At 43.2% G+C, this 27,816-nt stretch overlaps 3 protein-coding genes across 3 annotated transcripts; all 3 read right to left on the bottom strand.

Moving 5' to 3' along the window:
* Positions 1-4,398: 4,398 nt before the first annotated feature.
* On the bottom strand, positions 4,399-5,504 carry LOC113083464 (trace amine-associated receptor 7e-like). The gene has a single exon (XM_026254519.1). It carries the CDS (start codon positions 5,416-5,418, stop codon positions 4,399-4,401), a length of 1,020 nt encoding a protein of 339 aa, XP_026110304.1. The 5' UTR covers positions 5,419-5,504.
* Positions 5,505-11,484: 5,980 nt separating this feature from the next.
* On the bottom strand, positions 11,485-12,480 carry LOC113083463 (trace amine-associated receptor 7e-like). Its single transcript, XM_026254518.1, has one exon. The coding sequence runs from the start codon at positions 12,478-12,480 to the stop codon at positions 11,485-11,487; it is 996 nt and encodes a 331-aa protein (XP_026110303.1).
* Positions 12,481-22,533: 10,053 nt separating this feature from the next.
* LOC113083459 (trace amine-associated receptor 7e-like) lies at positions 22,534-23,529 on the bottom strand. Its single transcript, XM_026254511.1, has one exon. It carries the CDS (start codon positions 23,527-23,529, stop codon positions 22,534-22,536), a length of 996 nt encoding a protein of 331 aa, XP_026110296.1.
* Between the last annotated feature and the right edge of the window lie 4,287 nt (positions 23,530-27,816).

Raw genomic sequence — 27,816 nt, 5'->3', positions numbered from 1 at the left:
GGCCAGGAGACTCTCGCTAGCATCCAACAGGGACTTCCTGTTCCCAGAAACAACTGGGTAAGCCTCACAGGCCGTAGGATGAAAAAGGTAAGTTTGTGTGGTCGTGAGGCTCTCGCCGATGTCTTATGGGAGTTTTCTACTCACAGCATGAGATGGTTAAGCCTTGATGACCGTAGGAAGGAAGGAGTTTATTTGTGTGTGTTTGGTACTTGCGGCATCGGACAGCTTGCCTATTGGGTTTTGCGACCTAGACCACGTGGAATGGTAGTGGTTGTCTGGCCAGGAGGCTCTCGTCAGCGTCCAATGGGAGCACTCGCATTGAACGGGTAAGCCTCGCTGGCCAAGGATGGAAAAGGTCACTTTGTTTAGCCAGGAGGCTCTGACCGACCTCCGATAGGAGCTTAGCTCCAGGAATCTAACGGGTAAACATCTCTGGCTGAAGGACGGAACAGGTTGTCTAGCCGGGAGGCTCTTACCTTTGTCCTAAAGGAACTTAGCTCCCGGAATCGAACGGTTAAGCCTCGCTGGCCAAAAGACGGAAAAGGTAAGGTTGTCTAGCCAGGAGACTCTCACCTACATCCAATGGAAGCCCCGACTCCATGCATTGGATGGGTAAACCTCTCAGTACGTAAGACAGAATGGCAAAAAGGGTAGCCCGGGGGATTTCACCTACGTCCAAAGGGAGTGTGAGCTCCTGGCAACATACGGGTAAGCCTTGCTGGCCGCAGAATGGAAAAGGTGAGGTTGTCTGGCAGGGAGGCTCTCGTCAGCATCCGATGGGAGCTTGAGCTCCTGGCATCGAAGAGAGAAGCTTCGGCATCCGGTGTTTATTTATTTATTTTTTATTATTATTATTATTTTATTTGTATTTTTATTTTTTAATTTGCGAGACCGGATGGGTTGTCTCTCTGGCCATCAGAGGAAAAATTGAGATTGTTTTATTTGCGAAGCACCCGTTGGTGTTCGGCAAGAGCTTAATTTGCGGTATTTGCGGGTACGTCTTGCCATCGGAGGGAAAATTTGTTTTAGCTGTGATGTACTTGTTCGATAGGTAAGTGTCGCTGACTGAAAGAATATATATATATATATATATATATATATATATATATATATATATATATATATATATATAGATTTATTTATTTATTTATTTTTTTGTGACACTGCTGCGGCAGTGGGGAGATACGGGAAAGGCTCCTGCGGGAGCAGACACTGCTGCGGCAGTGAGGAGATACGGAAAAGGCTCCTGCGGGAGCAGACACTGCAGCAGCAGTGGGGAGATGTGGAAAACGGAGAAGTAAAGGGGAGCATGCGAAGAGGAGGAGAGATAGCTGTTTGGGCCACCTGCGGAGCTTGCTTCGGCTGCTGTAGATGTTGGCTGCGGGAAGAGTAAAAAGGGTTAGTAACATTTGATGGGGCAAGCTAAAAATGAATGGGTAGCCTACTGTGTTACCGGCTTAGCAATTGGTTGCCTGATTTGACAATTCCTCAAGCCTTATCCCTTTTATTATGTTCCTGTTGGAAAAGCATCTTTCCTCTCATTTGGCCTCCGGCCTCTTTAGACGGTCTTCAGAGTGGATAAGTTTGGAACGTTGTTTTCACGTTGTAGTATGGACTGTGGAAACAGAGGCAGTGGGGAGATACGGGAATGGCTCCTGCAGGAGCAGACACTGCTTCGGCAGTGGGGAGATACGGAAAAGGCTCCTGCGGGAGCAGCAGATCAGGCTGAGTATCTGACGCGCTCCTCCTGAATGTTGTTAATAAAAACGTCATTTAATCATGTGCATCTTGAGACAAAACAATGGCACTGACATATTTTAAGATCAGTCAGTGCAAGTTTCTTTCAGGTAAAACAGCCCAGTCATGCATTTTAGTCTGGGACTATAGGCTTAAGCCTTGTATGTGAAACAGGGTGATAAGATTTTCCTGACATGGGGTGTACGGGGGTTTGGACAGAGGTAGTACCTTTGCTGTCTGGCAGCTGCACCCTACCTGGTAGGGTGGACGGGCAACACTGGTCCTCATCCATCTCCTAAATCTCTCACATGTTGGCTCCATGTGCCACAACCCCGGTAAACCACCTCAGCTGGTGGCCTAAACCATGTGAGGGGGTGGTGTTCACACTGCACCACTAGGTGGATGAGCTGCTTTTTGCAGCCAACAGCTTAAGGGCTGAGGAGATACTGGACTGAATCAATGGTGGGGGTTGGGGGAGAAATCCACAAATCAGAAGTGGAGCCCTGAAGGTGGACAGATGTCTGTATTCACACACTGCTCTGGCAGCTCCTGCAGCCACGCTGGTGCCAAATGTACTGCTCTGCATTCCTTTGGACTACATCAGTAAGGCCGAGAGAGGAATTTCGACAACTGGGCATCCCAGGATCTCCAGTTTCGCTGTTCCAGCGTGAACACAACACAGGAGACAGCAGTTATGAGTTATGCCCAGAGCAGATTGGCATAAGCTCGGGCACGACAGGTTGTCTCTGACGGTGGGAGGGATCATCATGTCCCACTGGTCAGCTAACGCCTGCCTTAAGCTGGGCAGCCCCCATTCAGTAAGGTGCTGACCCGCCACAGTTTGTCTGCTTCAACGGATGCTTGGTGATCAGGGAAACGATCGAAAAGCAGACTGCAAAACCAGCACGAGGCAAAATAAGAAGGAAATAAAAACAAACAGCCAGCCCTGCGGCTGGTAAGCTGGAATGTCAGAGCCATATGCCCTGGCCACTTTAACAAACTACACCAGTTTGACAATGCCAGGAAGACATTATCAACCGTGAGCTGACACGACTGAACTTTGACATTGCTGCTCTTCAGGAGACCAGGCTCCCTTCCAGCAGCAGCCTTAGAGAACAGGACTACACGTTCTTCTGGCAGGGAAAGGAGCCTAAGGAGCCTCGAATACACAGCGTTGGATTTGCAGTGAGGAACTCCATGCTGTCCTCAATTGAGCCGCCTTATGGAGGTATGCCCAGAATCTTCTCTCTCCAACTCTCTACCTCTTCAGGTACAGTTAACATGCTAAGCATCTGTGCTCCTACACTTTGCTCCTCAGAGTCAAAGGACGGATTTTATGAAGTGCTTGAGACCACCATCAAAGAGATCCCTACCACAGAACACCTGTTCCTACTTGGGGATTCCTACTCCTGGCCCCGTTGTATTGACCACTTTGCCATCGGCAAGCTTAACAAAAATGGACAGAGACTGTTAGAACTTTGTTCGTGCGATGACCTGTTCATCTCAAACAGGTTCTTCTCAGCCAAACCCTGCCATCAAGTGTCCTGGCGACATTCCAGATCCTGTCACTGGCACCAGCTGGATATTGCCATTACCAGAATACCCCTGCTGAACTGCATTTTACTATCCACAGTTACCACAGCACCGACTGTGACACTGACCACTCTCTTGTTGGGAGCAAGGTAGACACAAAGACAATATGGACACGGTCCATATCACTAGGTAAAATTGCTTATTTCTCTGGATTTAAACCTTCTTTGAAACAATTGGGATATTATAATAATAATAAAAAAACTTACATATTGTGCCTTTAATATAAACGTGTAGTATTACACAGGAGAGAAAACATTGCACAGCAGGTTAAAAAAATTTTTTTTTTTGGTGTAAATGCAATTAATTCTGAAGCAATAGACTCATCATTGCTCTATCAGGTCTTATTTTAATCAGATTATTTGTGATGTTTGGTTTAAATTTATTTCTAGGACCTTTTTTTACTTTTTCAAGGGCAATATTTTCCTTAACCAATTAAATATAAATGTCATAATTTACATCAAATTTTTACATTTTATCAATAGTCAAGTAGACAAACTTTAATGTCTGGCCCTGCTATGGCCTATGTCTCATCATCTAAACTGTTCTACCATGAGGCCTAAAACACGTATTCATCCCCACAATAACTAGACATTCATTAGATATTCAGAACATTAATAAGACTGCTCTGAAAAACCTTTTAAATGTTGAAAGGTATATTCTTAAATGTTAATGTAAATGTTTTTACCAAAAATTTGACCAAAGAAGCAAATGAAACTCCCTTTTTATTAGAATTAACTTAGATTTAATTAATAATTTTGTAATATTCTGAAATGAAAAAGATTAATCAGTTTCATAGATGTCTAGAGTTAACATTTCGAATCAAATTTATGGCTACTTGTCTGTGGAAAACGTTTTTTTTTTTATGTCATCCAACAAACATTTCCACTTTTGATAAACAATGCTGATTTGTGCATGTAATGAGGAAGCAGTTTTTGAAAAACATGCCTTGTTTTATTCATCAAAATATATGAATAATCATATTTTTACTGCACAATAATGATCAAAATTCACATTAGAAAATACTGATACATAAATAACAGAAAACTGAGGACAGACGTTTGTTTTTCATTAAGAGTTTAATGAAAGGACATTCATCAGAGAGGAGTCTGTGTTCAATACTTTAAAAGTAATAATTATCTTAACACTTTTCTTAAACCAAGGGTACAACAGAGCATAGAGAAGTGGATTGATGGAGGAATTAAGGTAAAAGAGAACCGAAACACTGTTGATAAGATTAGAAAATGAGTCATTTTTTAAAAAATTTGTTAAAGAAAATATATAATATGGCAGTAAACACAGGAGAAACACAAAGACCAGAATCCCGAGTGCTAATGCGGCTTTTAGCTCTGATTTGTCACTGACTCTGTTTTTGGAGGATTCTGTTCTGTTGTGAATCTGAAGAGCTCTTATAGCAGTCGCATGTTTTTTAGCAATGACAAAAACATGAGTGTATAATATTATAATAAGTGTACAAGGCATAATAAACACAACTATGAGGTCAACAAGGGATGAAACCTCATCTAAGATATAAATACATTCTCCTGGACACGTGACACCAGTGAAGTTATTAACGTAAAGAAGAGTAAAGTTATAAAGTAGGGAAAACAGCCAGTTAAATAGAGTTGCTATGCAGGTGACAGTGGGTGAGATCTTCTCAGAGTAAAGAAAAGGAGAACTTAAAGCCAAAAAGCGATCAACTGCTATGAGAGCCACAGTATGAACAGACACGGTAGGTGCCTGAAAAGTCACAAAACTGAAAACTGAACACATCACTGGGCCAGAAATCCAACATGATTCAATAAGCCAAGATAAGTGAAACGGCATTACAAAAACTCCAACTACAAGATCAGACACAGTCAAAGAGAGGATGAGGATGTTTGCAGGTGTGTGGAGCTGCTTGAAGTGACTAACAGAGATGATGACCAGCAGGTTTCCACACACGGTCAGAAGAGACACAGCTGCTGCAGCCGCATACAGAATCACATAGACAGAAAAAGAAACAGATCTCTCTGGACACGAATATTCCTGACAGACATCGCTTTGGTTCACTGCTGTAAGATTCATGTGTGAAGTACTCTGGAGAGACATCAAGTTTTCCTTCTTGAATTGTATAGAACAAAGCAACAATGAATTTGAATCTATTAGTTGTATGTCCACCAGAGTGAGTCCAGTCCCATTCGGTCCTCAGTGTAAAGGGTTTGCATTGTTCCCAGTGAGCAGGATGACACCAACTTTGGCAAACAATGCATTTTAAAAAAAATTTTATATACGCAAATGTCTCCTCCCCTCAACAATAAATTTTTAATAATGTGCTTCTTGTAGGAGTTCATGTTAATTACATCTTCATCTTTGCTCATAATCACATTTTGTTTTCTTTCTTTCATCATTATATTTTCAATTTCAAACTCAATACACAAGTGTTATTTTCACTTTTAAATGAAAAACAAACAAATAAAACAAAAAAAATCTATGTACTTTCCATAATGTTTTCCATAATGTTCACTTGCCAAATTTGCGATACTAAATTTAGCACTTTTATCTAAAGTAGAAGTAATTCAACATTATTTACATAATTTAAATTTCAAACTGCTCTAAATCATGGTGTAAAAAACTAAAACTTTTAAAATATAACATTTGAAAGAAAGAAGATAAATTACCGCCTAAACAATAAATTAATTAGGCATCCTTTTAGCAAGAATTTTGCATTTGTTTCTCATTTTCAGCCCTGTGTGTGAGCAGGTCAAAGGTGAACAAGACTGTCATTAGAGCGGAGCTTAAAGGAACACTCTGACTTTTTGGGACTTTAGCTTATTCACAGTATCCCCCAGAGTTAGATAAGTCCATACATACCTTTTTCATTTCTGTGCGTTCTGTAAACTGTTATTTGATGCACCCACTGCTAGCCTAGCTTAGCACAAAGACTGGATGTAAATGGATACTGTTAGCATAGTAATCCCAATAACTGACAAAATAATGCAAACATTTTCCTATTTACATGTTGTGATCTGTATAGTCACAGCGTGTACAAATAACAAGGCTATATGAGACAGAGACCATTTTTAATCGTATAAATACTGGGAACTATATTCTCACTAGGCGTAGGAGCACAGCTAATGTTACTTGGGCAGAGTGACTACTTGGGCGGAGTGATTAGCGCAGCACACGAGACGCGCTGTTGATGTTTCCGTAAACAAACAAACTTGACTAGCTAGATGTGACTCGTGATCATGGCTGACTTTGAGGAATTGTCAGACTCAGAGGAATTTTACTGTGTATCAAACCAAGATCCAGAACCATATAGTTTTGAGCCAGAATACACAGACGAGGAGTTACAAACTTTTGAAGCTGTAAGACAAGATGTCGAAGGGAGAATCAGAACGAACACAGACTGGTGCTGTAAATGTGGAACATGCCAACCTATGCCGACAGAAACTGAGTGCCTTTGTTGTAATGAATGGGACCGGGTATTTCCATCAATGTCAAGGCTTGATGACAATCTAAATATTTGCGTCACTACCACGGAAGATTTCTCTGCCCTAATACACCCGGCAGTTGTTGCTTTTTTTCCCATTGTGACAAGATCAACTGGAAGAAACGCCCAATGCCGAGTGAACCTAATGGTCAGCTGTCCACCAAGTAAGTGATTTTGTTATAATGATCACGGGCAGTGTGTTCATGACAACACAATAATAACAATAAAGGGGATACACGGAGCCCCTATTCACGTAATAGTGTCACTACTAAGGTTATATTACATTAGCATGGCACTGTTACAGTATGGCTAATGTTAGTCATCTCAAAACATAACGGAACACTTACCGCAGCAACAGGTGATCATATTTGTCCTGTCTTTATTATAGATGGGATGGCTGTATCCTTTAAAACACGTTTCATGGTCCGTGTGGCAACTTGCATTTTTCCAAAATAGTCATCCACAGTAAAATGTTCAGAGCAAACGAAATACTTTGTGATGGTGTTTACAGGTGTGTTTGGATCTATTTCCAGAGCAAGTAGCCATTGATTCATCAGGTCAGCGTTTTTGGTTGGAATTCTATGAAACATCATAGTATTACCTGGTCTCCCCTGTTTATTGTCGCAGTTCTTTACAATACAGCAAACACCCATGATTGTACACTATAAATGTACTATCTAGTAATTGCTGACTCTATTACTCAAACTCTGAGCGAACTCTCTGCTCATCACCTGCGCTAATCACTCCGCCCAAGTAACGTTAGCTGTGCTCCTACGCCTAGTGAGAATATAGTTCCCAGTATTTATACGATTAAAAATGGTCTCTGTCTCATATAGCCTTGTTATGTTTACACCCTGTGACTATACAGATCATAACATGTAAATAGGAAAATGTTTGCATTGTTTTGTCACTTATTGGGATTACTATGCTAACAGTATCCATTTACATCCAGTCTTTGTGCTAAGCTAGGCTAGCGGTGGGTGCGTCAAATAACACTTACAGAATGCACAGAAATGAAAAAGGTATGTATGGACTTATCTAACCCTGGAGGATACTGTGAATAAGCTAAAGTCCCAAAAAGTCAGAGTGTTCCTTTAACATGCAACTCCACATTAGACATTGTCTCCATCTAGTGGTTATTTCCTGTCACAATGTGTCAGCTAGTAAACCTAATTCCTCTTCAAGAACTTGAGCTGCGTCGAGAACGCTTTAGGGAACGCCTCCAGCATGACGTCTCTGAATAATGTGTGTAATCAGTCCAATGGATGGCCAAGACATCATAGGCGGGTGGCATCAGAGACCAGGAAGCATAAAAGCACAAGCATTCACTCTCAGAAGACTGTGTTTGAGGACTGAGGCTTCATTGCCGTTTCTCGTGGTGCCAGGCTGAGTATCTGACGCGCTCCTCCCGAATGTTGTTAATAAAAACGTCATTTAATCATGTGCATCTTGAGACAAAACAATGGCACTGACATATTTTAAGATCAGTCAGTGCAAGTTTCTTTCAGGTAAAACAGCCCAGTCATGCATTTTAGTCTGGGACTATAGGCTTAAGCCTTGTATGTGAAACAGGGTGATAAGGTTTTCCTGACATGGGGTGTACGGGGGTTTGGACAGAGGTAGTACCTTTGCTGTCTGGCAGCTGCACCCTACCTGGTAGGGTGGACGGGCAACACTGGTCCTCATCCATCTCCTAAATCTCTCACATGTTGGCTCCATGTGCCACACCCCGGTAAACCACCTCAGCTGGCGGCCTAAACCATGTGAGGGGGTGGTGTTCACACTGCACCACTAGGTGGATGAGCTGCTTTTAGCAGCCAACAGCTTAAGGGCGGAGGAGATCCTGGACTGATACAATGGCTGGGGGTGGGGGAGAAATCCACAAATCAGAAGTGGAGCCCTGAAGGTGGACAGATGTCTGTATTCACACACTGCTCTGGCAGCTCCTGCAGCCACGCTGGTGCCAAATGTACTGCTCTGCATTCCTTTGGACTACATCAGTAAGGCCGAGAGAGGAATCTCGACAACTGGGCATCCCAGGATCTTCAAACATTTTTCTCAGGCTTGGGCCCTGGAGAGGCCACTCCAGTTTCGCTGTTCCAGCGTGAACACTACACGGGAAACAGCAGTTATGAGTTATAAGCCCAGAGCAGATAGGCGCAAGCTCGGGCACGACAGGTTGCGTCTGATGGTGGGAGGGATCATCATGTCCCACTGGTCAGGTAACACCTGCTTTAAGCTGGGCAGCCCCCAGTCAGTAAGGTGCTGACCCGCCACAGTTTGTCTGCTTCAACGGATGCTTGGTGATTAGGGAAACGACCGAAAAGCAGACTGAAAAAAACCAGCACGAGGCAAAATAAGAAGGAAATAAAAACAAACAGCCAGCCCTGCGGCTGGTAAGCTGGAATGTCAGAGCCATATGCACTGGCCACTTTAACAAACTACACCAGTTTGACAATGCCAGGAAGACAGTCATTATCAACCGTGAGCTGAAACAACTGAACTTTGACATTGCTGCTCTTCAGGAGACCAGGCTCCCTTCCAGCGGCAGCCTTAGAGAACAGGACTACACGTTCTTCTGGCAGGGAAAGGAGCCTAAGGAGCCTCGAATACACAGTGTTGGATTTGCAGTGAGGAACTCCATGCTGTCCTCAATTGAGCCGCCTTATGGAGGTATTCCCAGAATCCTCTTTCTCCAAGGGTGTACTCACACTAGGCACGGTTGCCATGAACCGGGCCTGAGTACGATTGTCCCCCCTCCCCACTCCCCCTCTGGCCTGCACTCACAAATAGGGTTTCAGCATTCGTTGCGGAGCATGCTTACGTCATTATGGTGCGACGGTTTCGGGATAAACAGGAAGAGTGGCGCTCTCTCAACACAATGGAGTCCATCGCTCTGTTTTCTTTGTGGATAATTTTGTGTCATGTGGTCCACGGTGGTCCACAGCCCTCTCACAGCCTGTTGTTAAACAGATGTGTCGCCTTAGTGGCGCGAAAATTTTCACGTAATCGTGTTGCTCGTATGAGAATGTTTGCAAGGTACCAGCTGAAGTGCAGCAAGGACTTTGCAGTTTTGAGTTTTTATGTGCTTTGCACCTCTGCCATAGACCAAAGCGACCATTTCCCTGCAATGTTGGTTTTGGAGCATCGCAAAACCGTGACGCAACACATCCTTTTCTGTGCTTCAGCACGGTTAGCGCTCACACTGCATGCGAACCGCGCCCGAGTCCAACTGAACCGTGCTCTGGTGGTCAAACGCACTCGGGCACGGTTCAAACTGGCTAGTGTGAGTAGACCCCAACTCTCTACCTCTTCAGGTCCAGTTAACATGCTGAGCATCTGTGCTCCTAACTCTGCTCCTCAGAGTCAAAGGATGGATTTTATGAAGAGCTTGAGACCACCATCAAAGAGATCCCTACCACAGAACACCTGTTCCTACTTGGGGATTTAACGATTACAACTCCTGGCCCCGTTGTATTGACCCCTTTGCCATCGGCAAACTTAACAAAAATAGACAGAGACTGTTAGAACTTTGTTCGTGCCATGACCTGTTCATCTCAAACAGGTTCTTCTCAGCCAAACCCTGCCATCGAGTGTCCTGGCGACATTCCAGATCCTGTCACTGGCACCAGCTGGATATTGCCATTACCAGAATACCCCTGCTGAACTGTATTGTTACTATCCGCAGTTACCACAGCACCGACTGTGACACTGACCACTGTCTTGTTGGGAGCAAGGTAGACACAAAGACAATATGGACACGGTCCATATCACTAGGTAAAATTGCTTATTTCTCTGGATTTAAACCTTCTTTGAAACAATTGGGATATTTTAATAATAAATAAAAAAACTTACATTTTGTGCCTTTAATATAAACGTGTAATGTTACACAGGAGAGAAAAAATTGCACAGCAGGTTAAACAAATTATTTTTTTTTTGCCGTAAATGCAATTTATTTTGAAGCAATAGACTCATCAGTGTTCTATCAGGTCTTACTTTAATAAGATTATTTGTGATGTTTGCCTTAAATTTTAGGATTATTTTTAAGGCAATATTTTCCTTAACCAATTAAATATAAATGTCATAATTTTATTTTATCAATAGTCAAGTATACAAACTTTAATGTCTGGCCCTACCATGGCCTATATATCTTCATCTAAACTGTTCTACCATGAGGCCTAAAACACGTATTCATCCCCACAATAACTAGACATTCATTAGATATTCAGAACAAGAAGATTGCTCTGATAAACCTGTTAAATGTTTAAAGTTATAATCCATGTTTTTACCAAAAGTTTGACCAAAGAAGCAAATGAAAATCGCTTTTTATTATAATTAATTTATATTGAATTAATAATTAATAATTTTGTAATATTCTATAATGAAAAAGAGTAGATCAGTTTCATAGATGTCTTGAGTTAACATTTCTAATCATATTTATGGATATACTACTGATCTGTTGAAAACTGTTTTTTTATGTCATCCAACAAACATTTTCACTTTTGATAAACAATGCTGATTTGTGCATGTAATGAGGAAGCTGTTTCTGAAAAACATGCCTTGTTTTATTCATCAGAATATATTAATAACCATATTTTTACTGCACAATAATGATCAAAATTAACATTAGAAAATACCGATACACAAATAACAGAAAACTGAGGACAGATGTTTCTTTTTCATTAAGAGTTTAATGAAAGGACATTCATGAGAGAGGAGTCTGTGTTCAATATTTTAAAAGTAATAATTATCTTAACACTTTTCTTAAACCAAGGGTACAACAGAGCATAGAGAAGTGGATTGATGGAGGAATTAAGGTAAAATAGAACCAAAACACTGTTGATAAGATTAGAAAATGAGTCATTTTTTAAAAAATTTGTTAAAGAAAAAATATAATACGGCAGTAAACACAGGAGAAACACAAAAACCAGAATCCCGAGTGCTAATGCGGCTTTTAGCTCTGATTTGTCAGTGACTCTGTTTTTGGAGGATTCTGTTCTGTTGTGAATCTGAAGAGCTCTTATGGCAGTCACATGTTTTTTAGCAATGACAAAAACATGAGTGTATAATATTATAATAAGTGTACAAGGCATAAGAAACACAACTATGAGGTCAACAAGGGATGAAACCTCATCTACGATATAAATACATTCTCCTGGACACATGAAATCAGTGAAGTTATTAACGTAAAGAAGAGTAAAGTTATAAAGTAGTGAAAACAGCCAGTTAAATAGAGTTGCTATGCAGGTGACAGTGGGTGAGATCTTTTCAGAGTAAAGAAAAGGAGAGCTTAAAGCCAAAAACCGATCAACTGCTATCAGAGCCACAGTATGAACAGACACGGTTGGTGCCTGAAAAGTCACAAAACTGAAAACTGAACACATCACTGGGCCAGAAATCCAACATGACTCAATAAGCCAAGATAAGTGAAACGGCATCACAAAAACTCCAACTAGAAGATCAGACACAGCCAAAGAGAGGATGAGGATGTTCGCAGGTGTGTGGAGCTGCTTGAAGTGACTAACAGAGATGATGACCAGCAGGTTTCCACACACGGTCAGAAGAGACACAGCTGCTGCAGCCGCATACAGAATCACATAGACAGAAAAAGAAACAGATCTCTCTGGACACAAATATTCCTGACAGACATCACTTTGGTTCATTGCTGTAAGATTCATGTGTGAAGTACTCTGGAGAGACATCAAATCTTCCTTCTTGAATTGTTTAGAACAAAGCAACAATGAATTTGAATCTATCAGTTGTATGTCCACCAGAGAGAGTCCAGTCCCATTCGGTGCTCAGTGTAAAGGGTTTGCATTGTTCCCAGTGAGCAGGATGACACCAACTTTGGCAAACAATGCATTTTACAATTTTTTTTATATACGCAAATGTCTCCTCCCCTCGACAACAAATGTTTAATAATGTGCTTCTGCTGGTAGTTTTTGTTAATAACATCTTCATCTTTGCTCATAATCACAATTTTTTTTTCATTCTTTCATCATTATATTTTCAATTTCAAACTCAATACACAAGTGTTGTATTCACTTTTAAATGAAAAACAAAGAAATAAAACAAAAAATCTATGTATTTTCCATAATGTTTTCCACAATGTACACTTGCCAAATTTGCATAAACATTTTATTATTATTACATATTATTTTACATATTATTTATAACATTAATATAACATTTGAAAGAAAGAAGATAAATTACTGCCTAAACAATAAATTAATTAGGCATCCCTTTAACAAGAATTTTGCATTTGTTTCTCATTTTCAGCCCTGTATGTGAGCAGGTCAAAGGTGAACAAGACTGTCATTAGAGCGGAGCTTAATATGCAACTCCACATTTGACATTGTCTCCATCTATTGTTTATTTCCTGTCACAACGTGTCAGCTGGTAAACCTAATTCCTCTTCAAGAACTCGAGCTACGTCGAGAACGCTTTAGGGAACGCCTCCAGCATGACGTCTCTGAATAAGGTGTGTATTCAGTCCAATGGATGGCTGAGACATCATAGGTGGGTGGCATCAGAGACCAGGAAGCATAAAAGCACAAGCATTCACTCTCAGCATTCACTCTCAGCATTCACTCTCAGAAGGCTGTCTTTGAGGAGTGAGCCTTCATTGCCGTTTCTCGTGGTGCCAGCCCCGCTTTCGCTGAGGCGGAGCAGTGGTTGTGCCCACAGGTTTCGCTTTCGGATCTGCTGGAAGGAATGCAGATGGGCAAATCCCTATCTTCTTCCTTAACCACCAGATCCGGCGCCCGCTCTCGGGGGTTTTGAAGCCCACGTTTGCGGATTGATGTGGAAGGCGTTGATGAGCTCGCCAGTTGCACAAGCATCAGTTGAACAAGCACCAGTTACACAAACATATTTTGCCTAATATTATAATAAGCAGAATTAATGAGGAGTGGAGCTCGCTCTGTAGGCTCTCGGGGAGCTGATTGTGCTTTTCTGGCATTTAAGCGCTCCACTCTTGCAGGGCACGCTCCGAGGAGTGCGTCCGTTCATGCGATCTTGCAGTTGTGGTCATGCTGCGGCTGAGCCTAAGGCCTAGGACTTTTTTAGGGCCATCTCTCTCTGGGGAAGAGCGGTGTACACCGCATTAGATGGTGCCTGTCTCTCCTCAGTGCCCTCAGGAGATCGATCTTCCAACCCTGACAGTGTTCCAGGATTCAGCGGTCTCCACAGAGGTCTCTAGAGCAGCTAGTACAGTCATTCGACCGCTTCAGGGTACAGAGCTAGTGGCTCTAGGTGTACCAGAGGCCAGTCTCGCGAGACTGGTTCACTTTGGAGGTCACATGGTGGTGTGGGAGTCCCTGCCAATTGTGCTTCATGGGGCCTTGCCCTGAGCAGGCTCTGGTCTAGTCTTCCTAGCAGACGACGTGGGTCTGAGGACCGTAGTTTTTAGGAAACTTCAGCTACAAGTGTCCTGATGCTGTGGCATCCTGATGCTGTGGGGAAGAGCGGTGTACACCGCATTACACGATGCCTAAGGAGATTGATCTGCCAACCCTGCCAGTGTTCCAGGGCGCAGCAGTCTCCAGTGCTTCTCTCAGTTACTGCCTGGAAACGTAGTGGTGCTAAGATCCTTGCGATCCTTTTGAGAGGCTGATTCCATTTGTAGACTATTTGGCAGTGTGAAAACTACTGCCAGATGTGTCTCACTGGGTCCTTCACACTGTAGTGAGAGGCCACACAATCCAGTTATGGTGGGCCCCAAGCAGGCTCTGGTAATGGAACAGAAGTAGACTCTCTATGAGGACGGAGGCCATCAAGGTGGTTCCTCCTCGGGTTGCAGAGTCCTGGTGCTACAGCCGGTACTTCATTGTTCCGAGGAAGGATGAGGTGTTGTGTTTTTTTTTAGATCTGTGTTTTTTTAAACGCTCAGTTAGGGGACTGAAGTTCAGCACACTTGCACAGGCCAACTCCGAGGACTGGTGTGTCACAATCTCTCAAAAAGATGCACTTATCTCCATCCTTCTTCATCTGAAGTTCCTGAGGTTTGCTTTTCAAAAGCCTACCAATACGGATCTTCCTCTGACCTTGCACTCTCACCCCACACTTTCACAACTCAACCACATTGATGATTTGTTGATATTGGCTCAATCAGAGCAGATGATGATTTGGCATCGAGGTGTTATTCTCGCTCACATGAAAGAGCTGGGGTTAAGACTTAACGGCAAGAAAAGTGTGCGTTTCACCCTGCCTGCAATCTGTGGAGTGGCCACCATCCGACATGGCATATCATCTGCCCGAGGATGCTGGCCATGCTTTGAGCATTACATTACTTTCTCCCAGACCTAAGAGGTCACCATGTGCTGCTGCACACCGACAAAATAGCAGTGGTCTCTTGCATCATCCACCAAGTTGGTTTGGTTTCCCTCAATGAGGAATCTGTATGCCTTGAAGTGGAAGCTTTTCAGTTCTTGGTGCAGAGACTGCCAGTTCAACCCAGTTAACTGCCCAGTTGATACAGTGCTGGAGTTCCTGCAGGCCCTTCTCTCAGTCAGTGGGCAGAAACCCTCTGGTTACATTTTTCCTCCATGCTGCACTGAGGCTGAGGCCTGTTGTGGCAAAATTAAATCAACTCTCATCAGCATAAGAGACAGACTCACTCTCAGGGTTTAATTAAAAAGAAAGCTTTTGTTCTTTGCAAAGAAGGTGAGACAGTCATACAGCAACACTGATTTCCCTGCAGAGTGCGAACGACCCAGGAAGAGGGCAGTTCTCAACCTTGTATCCCTCTGCTGCATCAAGGTTACAAAGTCTTAGAAGCTGTAAATTTCCATGAATTACATAAAAAAGACTCTCTGTGGTTTGTTTCTCACACATTTAGGACTTAGGTGACACCCTCAGGTCATCCTCAGGCATTGTCCCCCCACTATATGGCCCAATGACCCTCTCAGGTCATTCTCAGACATCTGCCCCCCCCCCAGCAATTCTAAGTAAACACATGCATATATAGGCATACAGAAGCAGTGTTAAATGAATTTTTCCACCACAGGCCTCTGGCCAGAAGAAGCTTATGCTAAGTGGTTATCAGGATGCTATCCTAAGCCTCGAGTCCTCTGATCTCGCCTCTCTTGGGGGTCAAGACTCACTCCTTCTGAATTTTAGCCATTGGATGGGTTGTCCCCGATAACTGTCAGGGTCCTGTCTCCTTCTCTTGCTTTAGCTGTGATCTTCCACACTAGGCATTTGAGGAGATTTCTTCCACATTTGGAGATTAGAAAGTCTGATGGCGTGGGCATTCTCATTCCCCAAAGTGTTCTCGACGCACCTCGATTTCCTGAAAAAGAACGTCTAAGGTTATGTATGTAACCCTGGTTCCTCGAAGGAACGAGATTGTGCGTTGCAGTGCCACACTTCCTGAATCTCTGGCCTGAGCTAGCTTCATCCTTTGAGGCTGGTTGCCGGCTTCACTGCTCGTGCTTTTATGCTTCCTGGTCTCTGATGTCACCCGCCTATGACGTCTCACCCATCCATTGGACTGATTACACACGTATTTCAGAGACGTCACGCTGGAGGCGTTCCCCAAAGCGTTCTAGATGCAGTGTCTCATTCCTTCAAGAACCAGGGTTACATACGTAACCTTAGACTTTATTCTCTTTTTAGGACATATAACATTTGTACACAACAATATCATAGAGATAGACAAATGGCACCAGCTGGATATTTTAATTACCAGAAGACCCCTGCTGAACTTTATTCTTACTACCCAGTTACCACAGCACCAACTGTTCAATTCAATTGAATTCATTTGAGTTTATTTGTATAGCACTTTTTACGATAGAAATCATTGCAAACGTCTCGGTTACGTATGTAACCATGGTTCCCTGAATAGGGAACGAGATGCTGCAGTTACGTCACCGGCTATGGTAACACCCCTCGGTGTGACGAATGTCTGAAGCCCTATACCATCTCGCCAATCCTACTGGCCAAATAGTGCTTGGCACCACCCTTACGCATGTGCACGCATCATATACCTGGGTGCCGCGCGCTATTTCGCTCAGATTTCATGAACTGAAGAAGAAGACTGCTATCAAGGTATGGCACGTCCAGGACCGCAGCATCTCGTTCCCTATTCAGGGAACCATGGTTACATACTTAACCGAGATGTTCCCTTTCATAGGTCACTTCGATGCTGCGGTGACGTCATCGGCTATGGGAACACTATACCATAACGCCTGACGTACCTGATAGCTAGAATCCAAGGAAGCATCTGCTCAAGCGGAGAGAACCCGGGAGCCAGGGGCCATCCTCACATCCAGACTGTAAGACTTGATAAAAGTGCTCGGTGAGGACCAACCTGCTGCAGCACAGATATCATCCATAGAAGATCCACTGAGAAAAGCTTGAGAAGAAGCCACTGCTCTTGTGGATTTTGCTTTAACTCCTAAGGGCGAAGCGAGTCCGCGCGCCTCATAGGATAAAGATATTGCTTCCACCACCTTTATTGCTTTTGCCAATGGGACATGCGCTGTTTTGTAACAGCATGGCCTTAATCTTATGTCCAAAACAGACACTACAGCTGGTCAGACTCACGCCATGGGGCTGTACGATCCAGATAAGCCGATAACGATCCATAGATCTGTTGTGTCTAAATCTAATTGTTTCTCTTTACACATTGATAATACTGCAATCTATCCTTCCTCTCAGGTTAAAAGTTTGGGTGTCATCATGGATAGCACATTATCTTTTAAAGCTCAGATTAATAATATCACACGGATTGCATACTTCCATTTGCGCAATATTAATCGTCTACGTCCATTTCTTTCAAATAATAATACTGCAGTTCTCATTCACGCACTAGTCACCTCACGTATAGACTACTGCAATGCTCTTCTCACAGGTATTCCCTCCAAATTGCTACATAAACTTCAATTGGTTCAGAATTCTGCAGCTCGTGTTCTCTCTAGAAAACCTTATACTGATCACATTTCTCCGGTTCTCCAGCAATTGCACTGGCTTCCAGTAAAATATAGAGTTGAATTCAAAATCTTGCTACTCACTTATAAGGCACTTCATAATCTTGCACCACAATACCTTACTCAACTTCTCCAGGTTTATACTCCTTCACGTGCACTTAGATCTTCATCTTCAATTTCTCTTGTGGTACCTCGGATTCGACTTACTACTATGGGTGCCAGATCTTTTAGTCATGTTGCCCCCCGCCTATGGAACTCCCTTCCCCTCGATGTTCGCAATAGCGATTGCTTGTTGACTTTTACAAAGCGTCTTAAGACATATCTTTTTATACAGGCTTTTTTATAATTTTTTTTATTGAGACTTAAATCCACTTTATATGTATATGCTGTTTGTTTCTTGTTTGTTTTGTCTTATGCAGTGACCTGTATATTGCTTGTAAGGTGACCTTGGGTGTTCTGAAAGGCGCCATGAAATAAAATGCATTATTATTATAAGCCTTTAAAGCTCTCACAGGGCAAAGACTTAGATCTCCTGACCCCGCCTCAGCAGGAACCACTTGCTGAAAGCGAAAGGGATTAGATGGGACCTAAGGGACATAATTAGGCCTCGGTCGCAACAACACCTTCACAGAGCCCGGTGCAAATTCCATGCACGAGGGTGAGACAGAGAGAGCCTGTAAATCCCCAACTCTCTTGAGGGAGGATAAAGCCATAAGAAGAACCGTCTTCAGAGTCAGAATTTTATCCGGTACAGTTTCCAAGGGCTCAAACGGATGCCCTGATAAACCTTGCAACACAATAGATAAATCCCATGAAGGAACTTGCACGGGCTGGAAAGGCCTCAGCCGTCGCGCACCCTGTATGAAACAAGAAACCAGTGGACGATGGCCCACTGAGGCACCATCTATACATTCGTGGTAAGCTGAAATGGCTGCCACGTAAAACTTTAGCGTGGCTGGCCTCACTCCATCCGAAAAACGGTCCTGAAGGAACTCCAGTACTGAAGCCACTGGGCAGTAAACTGGATCCATATTACGAATTTCACACCATGTCGTAAACAGTCTCCACTTGAAAGCATATAAGCGTCTCGTAGAAACTGCTCTAGAATTCAGTATAGTCTCAGTAGTTTCAACAGAAAGACCGGGACATACTAACTCACTCCGCTCAGAGGCCACGCCCACAGTTTTCCTTAGATCTGGCCTCGGGTGCCAAATCATTCCCTGTGCTTGTGATAATAAATCCTGTCTGAGGAGAATCTCCCATGGAGAGCCCGCTAACAGACTGATCAGGTCCACAAACCACGGCTGTGTGTGCCACCGCGGAGCCACCAGCAGGGTGTACTTCTTCTATAGCCCCTTTGCTCAGCAGAGTTGACATCTCCTGTCGCAGCACCGCTATTTCCATCGGTTTCACAACCGTGGAAAGAATTCCGCGGAAAGGAGGCAGGCCTTTTCGAAACTGAATGGTGTATCCGTGACGAATTGTGCGTAACACCCATTGAGAAATGTCGGGCAACCACTCCCATGCAGTCCGAAACTACATTAGCGGTCTCAAGATTTCTGCTTACTTCAACGCTGTCATACACGTTAAAATGTCCGGGCACAAAAAGCTTGTGGCGTTCGTGCACAGGGGAAGTGCATGCGTAAAAGTCATTGCGTCTTGTTGTGTATAATCCTAAAACGTGTCCACGGCAGGAATTAGGCCAACAGATTGAACATCGGGCTCTGCCGCTAGCGAAAAAGCGGCGGCTGTGTGAGCCGTCATAAACGGGTCTTCTGTGCAAGACCCCTGAATCGTCCCTCGAATTCTGAAAGCGGTTGAGCAAGAACGTGAAGGCACCTGACGGCGTTCAACCTCCCTGGATCTGCGAGGAATCAGCTGGCGGAAAGCGGCTGATTGCTGTTTCGCTGCCCTGAATTTTCCCCCCACCGAAGTGGCAGCCTCTCCGAACAAACCGTCCTTAGAAACAGGGGCATCCATGAGGAAAGATTTGTCCTTTTTTTTGATGTCAGTGAGATTAAGCCAGAGGTGGCGCTCAACCATAATCAAACCAGCCATGGAATGGCCCACTGCTCGAGCAGTATGTTTGGTAGCACTTAGCGCCAAATCCGTTGCTCGCCGTAATTCCTTCAATGCCTCGGGTGTGATACCCTCCCCTTCATCTAGTTCCTTTAATAGCTCCGCTTGGTAGGCCTGAAGGACCGCCATAGAGTGGAGCAAAGCAGCCGCCTTGTCAGCGGCCATGTAGGATTTCCCAACTAGGCTGGACGTGACTCGACACACCTTAGAGGGAAGAAGGGGGCGAGACTTCCATGCCGCGGCCAAATTAGGCGCGAGGTGTTCGGCGAGAGTCTCTTCCACCGGAGGCATTGCTGCATAGCCATTGTTCGCCATATCGGAAATGGTGGCGAAATCCGCAGCTGCAGCGTTAGTAATCCGCGCCAAGAACGGCTGTTTTCAGGACCTCGAAACCTCTTGGTGGAGGTCCGGGAAAAAAGGTAAGGGCTGTGCAGGTGTCTGACTAGTTAGAAAACGGTTGTCCAGCTTAGATGAAGGTTGGGCCTCTGCCTTCTCAACCTCCCAATCCAGTCCCAATTTACCCACCGCGCGAGAAACCACATCCAACAGCTCACTGTAGGAGGGGGATTCACGCCTCTCCTGTCCGCCAGGAGGGAGAGGGCTAGTGTCGGCCGCAAAGTCCTCAGACCCCGAGGCCGCGGTGGATAAAACGTCGTCATCATAGCGTCCACAACCGAAGGTGATGGCACTACATGCCTTCGGTGTGGGCTGAAAATCCTCATTAGAGAAGACGACAGGCTCAATAAAACTTTTATCATGCACCAGAGTAGGTGGAGAGCGAGCGATGTGGAGAATATTCCAGCACTGCCCTGTCCTCCAAATCCATGTCGCACGTGTCACCCCAAGCTATCGCCTCGTACGGTGCCTCGGCAGTCGCAGAAGTGACATCGCGGGGGTTAGACACGGGGGCGACATCAGAAAATACTTCCACCCTCGAGAGCAGTACTCTGAGCCGCAGGCCATCACAATGGGGACAAGAAGAAAGGCCGCTAAGTGCCGCCTGTGCGTGATGTAAACCTAGACATACTACGCACCTTTCATGAGAGTCTCCCTTCATGATGTACCTGGTACACGGCTCCTTACACTTTCAAAAACTCATCGCGTCCGTGAAGAGGAGTTAACACTGCTCGTAGAAAACCGCTGAAGAACGCAAGATGATTCCTAGGGCAGAGATGATTCGCTTCCCTGAAGGAATGAAATCTGAGCAAAATAGCGTGCAGCACCCAGGTATAAGATGCGTGTGCATGCGTAAGGGTGGTGCCAAGCGCTATTTGGCCAATAGGATTGGCGAGATGGTATAGGGCTTCAGACACTCGTCACACTGAGGGGTGTTCCCATAGCCGGTGATGTCACCGCAGCATCGAAGTGACCTGTGAAAGGGAAGTAACTTTACAGAAAATTAAGTTACTACAATATTTAGTAGTAGCTTATAAGTGGTGACTGAATATGAAAAAAATATTGGTCACCAATCTTTTTACATTTTTAACACACTCTGTTAGCTTAGATAATTTAGAAGTTTCATCTGGTCTCATTGAGATATATAGTTGAGTATCATCAGCATAACAGTGAAGTCAAACATTTTCAGAGAGGGAAACATTTGAAATGGGACTGTGACACTGACCACTCTCTTATTGGGAGCAAGGTAGACACAAAGACAATATGGACAAGGTCCATGTCACTAGTTAAAATTACTTTTTTCTCTGGATTTAAACATTCTTCGAAACAATTGGGATACTTTAATAAAAAAATCTTACATATTGTGCCTTTAATATAAACATGCAATGTTACACAGGAGAGAAAAGATTAACAGTTTAACAGCAGGTTAAACAATTCTTTTTTTAAATTTTTGGGCGTAAATGCTATTTTTATTTGAAGCAATAACCTCATGAAAGTGAAAGTCGTGACATTTGCCAAGTATGGTTACCCATACTCAGAATTGGTGCTCTGCATTTAACCCATCCAAGTGCACACACAGAGAGAAATCAAAAGTGAAATCAGTGCTCTATTAGGTCATTCTGATATTTAATCAGAATATTAGTGATGTTTGCCTAAATTTATTTCTAGGACATTTTTTTTTCCTTTTTAAAGGACAACTAATTAAATATACATGTCATAATTTATATAAAATCTTTTAATTTTATCAATAGTCAAGTGGACATGCTTTAATTTTCGGCCCTGCTATGGTCTATGTCTCATCATCTAAACTGTTCTACCATGAGGATTATGGCCTAAAACACGTATTCATTCCCACAATAACTAGACATTCATTAGATATTCAGAACAATAATAAGACTGCTCTGATAAACCTGTTAAATATTGAAAGTTATATTCCATGTTTTTACCAAATATTTGACCAAAGAAGCATATGAAACTCGACTTGTATTAAAATAAATGTATATTTCATTAATAATTTTGTAATATTCTAAAAATAAAAAGAGTGATCAGTTTTACAGATTCTCTCAGAATTAACATTTTGAATCAAATTTATGGATATATTACTGATCTGTTGAATTTTTTTTTCATGTCATCAAACAAACATTTTCACTTTTGATAAACAATGCTGATTTGTGCATGTAATGAGGAAGCGGTTTTTGAATAACATGCCTGGTTTTATTCAACAAAATATATGAATAATCATATTTTTACTGCACAATAATGATCAATACAAAAAAATACTAAAACATAAACAATAGAAAACAAAGGACAGTTGTTTGTTTTTCATTAAGAGTTTAATGAAAGGACATTCATCAGAGAGGAGTCTGTGTTCAATACTCTTAAAGTAAGAATTATCTTTACACTTTTCTTAAACCAAGGGTACAACAGAGCATAGATAAGTGGATTGATGAAGGAATTAAGGTAAACGAGAACCAAAACACTGTTGATAACTTTAGAAAATGAGTAATCTTTTAAGAAATTTGTTAAAGATAAAATATAAAATGGCAGTAAACACAGGAGAAACACAAAGACCAAAATCCCAAGTGCTAATGCAGCTTTTAGCTCTGATTTTTCACTGACTCTGTTTTTGGAGGATTCTGTTCTGTTGTGAATCTGAAGAGCTCTTATAGCAGTCGCATGTTTTTTAGCAATAACAAAAACATGAGTGTATAATATTATAATGAGTGTACAAGGCATAAGAAATATAACTATGAGGTCAACGAGTGATGAAACCTTGTCTATGATATAAAGACATTCTCCTGGACACATGACACCAGTGAAGTCATTAATGTAAAGAAGAGTCAAGTTGTAAATGAGTGAAAACAGCCAGTTAAATATAGTTGCAATGCAGGTGACAGTGGGTGAGATCTTCTCAGAGTAAAGAAAAGGAGAGCTTAAAGCCAAAAACCGATCAACTGCTATCAGAGCCACAGTATGAACAGACACACTTGGTGCCTGAAAAGTCAAAAAACTGAAAACTGAACACATCACTGGGCCAGAAATCCAACATGATTCAATAAGCCAAGATAAGTGAAATGGCATCACAAAAACTCCCACCAGAAGATCAGACACAGCCAAAGAGAGGATGAGGATGTTTGCAGGTGTGTGGAGCTGCTTGAAGTGACTAACAGAGATGATGACCAGCAGGTTTCCACACACGGACAGAAGAGACACAGCTGCTGCAGCCGCATACAGAATCACATAGACAGAAAAAGAAACAGATCTCTCTGGACACGAATATTCCTGACAGACATCGCTTTGGTTCATTGCTGTAAGATTCATGTGTGAAGTACTCTGGAGAGACATCAAGTCTTCCTTCTTGAATTGTATAGAACAAAGCAACAATGAATTTGAATCTATTAGTTATATGTCCACCAGAGTGAGTCCAGTCCCATTCGGTGCTCAGTGTAAATGGTTTGCATTGTTCCCAGTGAGCAAGAAGACACCAACTTTGGCAAACAATACATTTTACAAATTTTTTTTATATACGCAAATGTCTCCACCCCTCAAAAATAAATGTTTAATAATTAACCAGCAGAGGGAGTTCATGTTAATTACATCTTCATCTTGCTCATAATCACAATTTTTTTTTCATTCTTTCATCATTATATTTTCAATTTCAAACTCAATACACAAGTGTTGTTTTCACTTTTAAATGAAAAACAAACAAATAAAACAAAAAAATATATGCACTTTCCATAATATTTTCCACAATGTTCACTTGCCAAATTTGCGATACTAAACTTAGCACTTTTGTCTAAAGTAGAAGTAATCCAACATTATTTACATAATTTAAATTTCAAACTGCTATAAATCATGGTGTAAAAAACTAAAGCTTTTCAAATATAACATTTGAAAGAAAGAAGATAAATTACTGCCTAAACAATAAATTAATTAGGCACCCTTTTAGCAAGAATTTTGCATTTGTTTCTCATTTTCAGCCCTGTGTGTGAGCAGGTCAAAGGTGAACAAGACTGTCATTAGAGCGGAGCTTAACATGCAACTCCACATTAGACATTGTCTCCATCTATTGTTTATTTCCTGTCACAACATGTCAGCTAGTAAACCTAATTCCTCTTCAAGACGCTTTAGGGAACGCCTCCAGCATGACGTCTCTGAATAACGTGTGTAATCAGTCCAATGGATGGCTGAGACATCATAGGCGGGTGGCATCAGAGACCAGGAAGCATAAAAGCACAAGCATTCACTCTCAGAAGGTTGTCTTTGAGGACTGAGCCTTCATTGTCGTTTCTCGTGGTGCCAGCCCCGCTTTTCGCCGAGGCGGAGCAGTGGTTGTGCCAGCAGGTTTCGCTTTCGGATCCGCTGGAAGGAATGTAGACGGGCAAGTCCCTATCTTCTTCCTTAACTACCAGATCCGGTGCCCGCTCTCGGGGTTTTGAAGCCCAAGTTTGCGGATGGATGTGGAAGGCTTTGATGAGCTCGCCAGTTGCACAAGCATCAGTTGCACATGCACCAATTACACGAGCATATTATGCCTAATATTATAATAAGCAGCATTAATGAGGAGTGGAGCTCGCTCTGTCGGCTCTCGGGGGCTGATTGTGCTTTTCTGGCATTTAAACGCTCCACTCTTGACGGGCACGCTCCGAGGATCTTGCAGTTGTGGTCGTGCTGCTGCTGAGGCTAAGGCCTAGGACTTTTTGAGGGCCATCTCTCTCTGGGGAAGAGCAGTGTACATGGCATTAGATGGTGCCCGTCTCTCCTCAGTGCCCTCAGGAGATTGATCTGCCAACCCTGACAGTGTTCCAGGATTTAGTGGTCTCCACGGAGGTCTCTAGAGCAGCTAGTACGGCCATTCTCTGCCGGTCCGACCGCTTCTGGGCATAGAGTTAGTGGCTCTAGGTGTACCAGAGGCCAGTCTCGCGAGACTGGTTCACTTTGGAGGTCACATGGTGTGGGAGCCACTGCCAATTGTGCTTCATGGGGCCGTGCCCTGTATAGGCTCTGGTCTAGTCTTCCTAGCAGACGACGTGGGTCTGAGGACCGTCGTTTTTAGGAGACTTCAGCTACAAGTGTCCTGATGCTGTGGCTCAGGACCTCGGAGGGCAGGCCCCTCTGGGGAAGAGTGGTGTTCACCGCATTACACAATGCCTAAGGAGATTGATCTGCCAACTCCAGCACTTCTCTCAGTTACTGCCTGGAAATGTGATCCTCTTGAGAGGCTGATTCCATCAGTAGACTATTTGGCAGTGTGAAAACTAATGCCAGATGTGTCTCAGTGGGTCCTGCATACTGTAGTGAGAGGCCACACAATCCAGTTCTGGTGGGCCACAAGCAGGCTCTAGTAATGGAACAGAAGTAGACTCTCTCTGAGGACGGAGGCCATCAAGGTGGTTCCTCCTCGGGTTGCAGAGTCCTGGTGCTACAGCCAGTACTTCACTGTTCGAGGAAGGATGAGGTGTTGTGTCCTTTTTTAGATCTGTGTTTTTTTAACCGCTCAGTTAGGGGACTGAAGTTCAGCATACTTGCACAGGCCAACTCCAAGGACTGGTGTGTGACGATCTCTCAAAAAGATGAAAAACAAAACAAAACAAAAACATCGATATACGTTCTATAATTTTTTCCAGTGTTCACTTGTCAAATTTGCGATACTAAATTTGGCACTTTTGTCCAAAGTACCACAGACGTTCAAGAAGAAGTTTATTTATTTATTTATTTTATATTAATTTATACTTGGACTCAGACTGGACAGCAAATTGAGTTTCTCTCACTTCAAAGTTCAAAATAACAACCAAACACATCTGTATTTGTCTCTTATTTCCACAGCAGCATTATAGTAACACACACACACACACAAAAAAAACAATAATAATAATAATAATAATAAAAAATAAAAATAAAAGAGTGATTCAACATTATTTACATAATTTAAATTTCAATTTGCTATAAATCATGGGGGAAAAACAAAAGCTTTTCAAATATAACATTTTACAAAAAGAATATAAACAAACAATAAATTAATTAGGCAGCCCTTTAGCAAGATTTTTTCATTTGTTTCTCATGTTCAGCCCTGTGTGTGAGCAGGTCAAAGGTGAAGTGACTGTCATTAGACCGGAGCTTAACATGCAACTCCACATTTGACATAGTGGTAATTTCCTGTCAAAACGTGTCAGCTGGTAAATCTGATTCCTCTTCAGCAACATGAGCTGCGTCGAGAAAGCTGTGGATAAAGCCTCCAGTGTAACGTCTCTGAATAATGTGTGTAATCAGTCCAATGGATGGGCAAGACGTCATAGGTGGGTGACGTCAGAGACCAGGAAACATAAGAGCACGAGCAGCGAAACCGGCAACCAGCCTTCTGTCTTCAGAAAGCGATCTGTGCGTGTGTCAGTCGCTATCTGTTTCTGAGTCTTATTTAGTGTCATTTGTCCACTGATAAGCTCCATTTGTCAAAGCTTCAATCAAGAGAAGGCAGCGTTCAGGCTGTGTTCTCCCTGCCAGCAAAAAAAAAAAAAAGGGACACACACAGTTTCGCTTGAGAGTGAAGTGCCCAGAATCAGCTCTCGAGGGAGTTGATGGCTGCGATGCGAGCATTTTGTTTCACTCTCATAAAGCTCTCTTTGAGAAGTGAGCCTTCACTGTCCTTTCTCGCGGTGCCAGCCCTACTTTCGCCGAGGCGGAGCATTGGTTGTGCTTGTGGGTTTAGCTTTCGGATCTGCTGGAAGGAATGTAGACGGGCAAGTCCCTATCTTCTTCCTTAACTACCAGATCCGGCGCCCACTCTCGGGGATTGGAAGCCTTTGTTTGTAGTTCTTTCTCCACGGTGAGATGGCGAACAGGTTGGAGATGTCTCGTCCTATCTCCACCTGTGTTCCCTAGATGTAGAGCTCGTTCTCGAGGCTTGGAAGCCCATGCTGCGGTTTTCTTCGCCCTATGAGGCAGATCTCGCTGCAGCATTCATCTTGCTCTGAGGAGATTGATGTTTGTGTGACTGAGTGGCAAAAAAGAAAAAGACATGCGTGCTGCCGAGGCAACGTGTGTATTACATTTTTTCATTTTGATGTGAGTTTTTCTACACCAGACCGTGTTGACTCGTCTGTTTGTTGACTAAGTTTTATTCTGAGGAATAAAATTACATATTTATCTGACTATGTGAAGTTAGATGTACAGAGGCCATTGGGATGAAATTTCTTGTGTGAGAACATGTTTACCTCTCTTCCTCTGAGGAGGTTGAGGCAGTCAGGGGCTGCTGGGCGGAGCAGTCCCCAACCGTATCGTGTTCCAGCCCCTTGTGCCGGGGGTGTCACATTTTATACACCGCAGATGCTAGAGTCAGAGTGGCGCTCCCAGGTCGAAGGCTTCTAGTGGAAAGCGGTTCTGCAGAGCGTCGTTTTCGCTGGATAGCCTTTGTAATAATGTCCTGACGCCCAAGGCCTAGGACTTTTTGAGGGCCAGCTCCCTCTGGGGAAGAGCCGTGTACACCGCATTACACGGTGCCTTTCTCCCCTTATTGCCCTCAGGAGATCGATCTGCCAACCATGTCGGTGTCCCAGGGTACAACAGTCTCCGGCGAGCGTTCCAGTTACGGCCTGGAAACGTAGTGGTGCT

Source organism: Carassius auratus, unplaced genomic scaffold, assembly GCF_003368295.1.
Source record: "Carassius auratus strain Wakin unplaced genomic scaffold, ASM336829v1 scaf_tig00038186, whole genome shotgun sequence".
NCBI classification, from domain to species: domain Eukaryota; kingdom Metazoa; phylum Chordata; class Actinopteri; order Cypriniformes; family Cyprinidae; genus Carassius; species Carassius auratus.
Note: the sequence above shows the minus strand (reverse complement) of the source record. Positions and strands in the feature narration are given on the sequence as shown.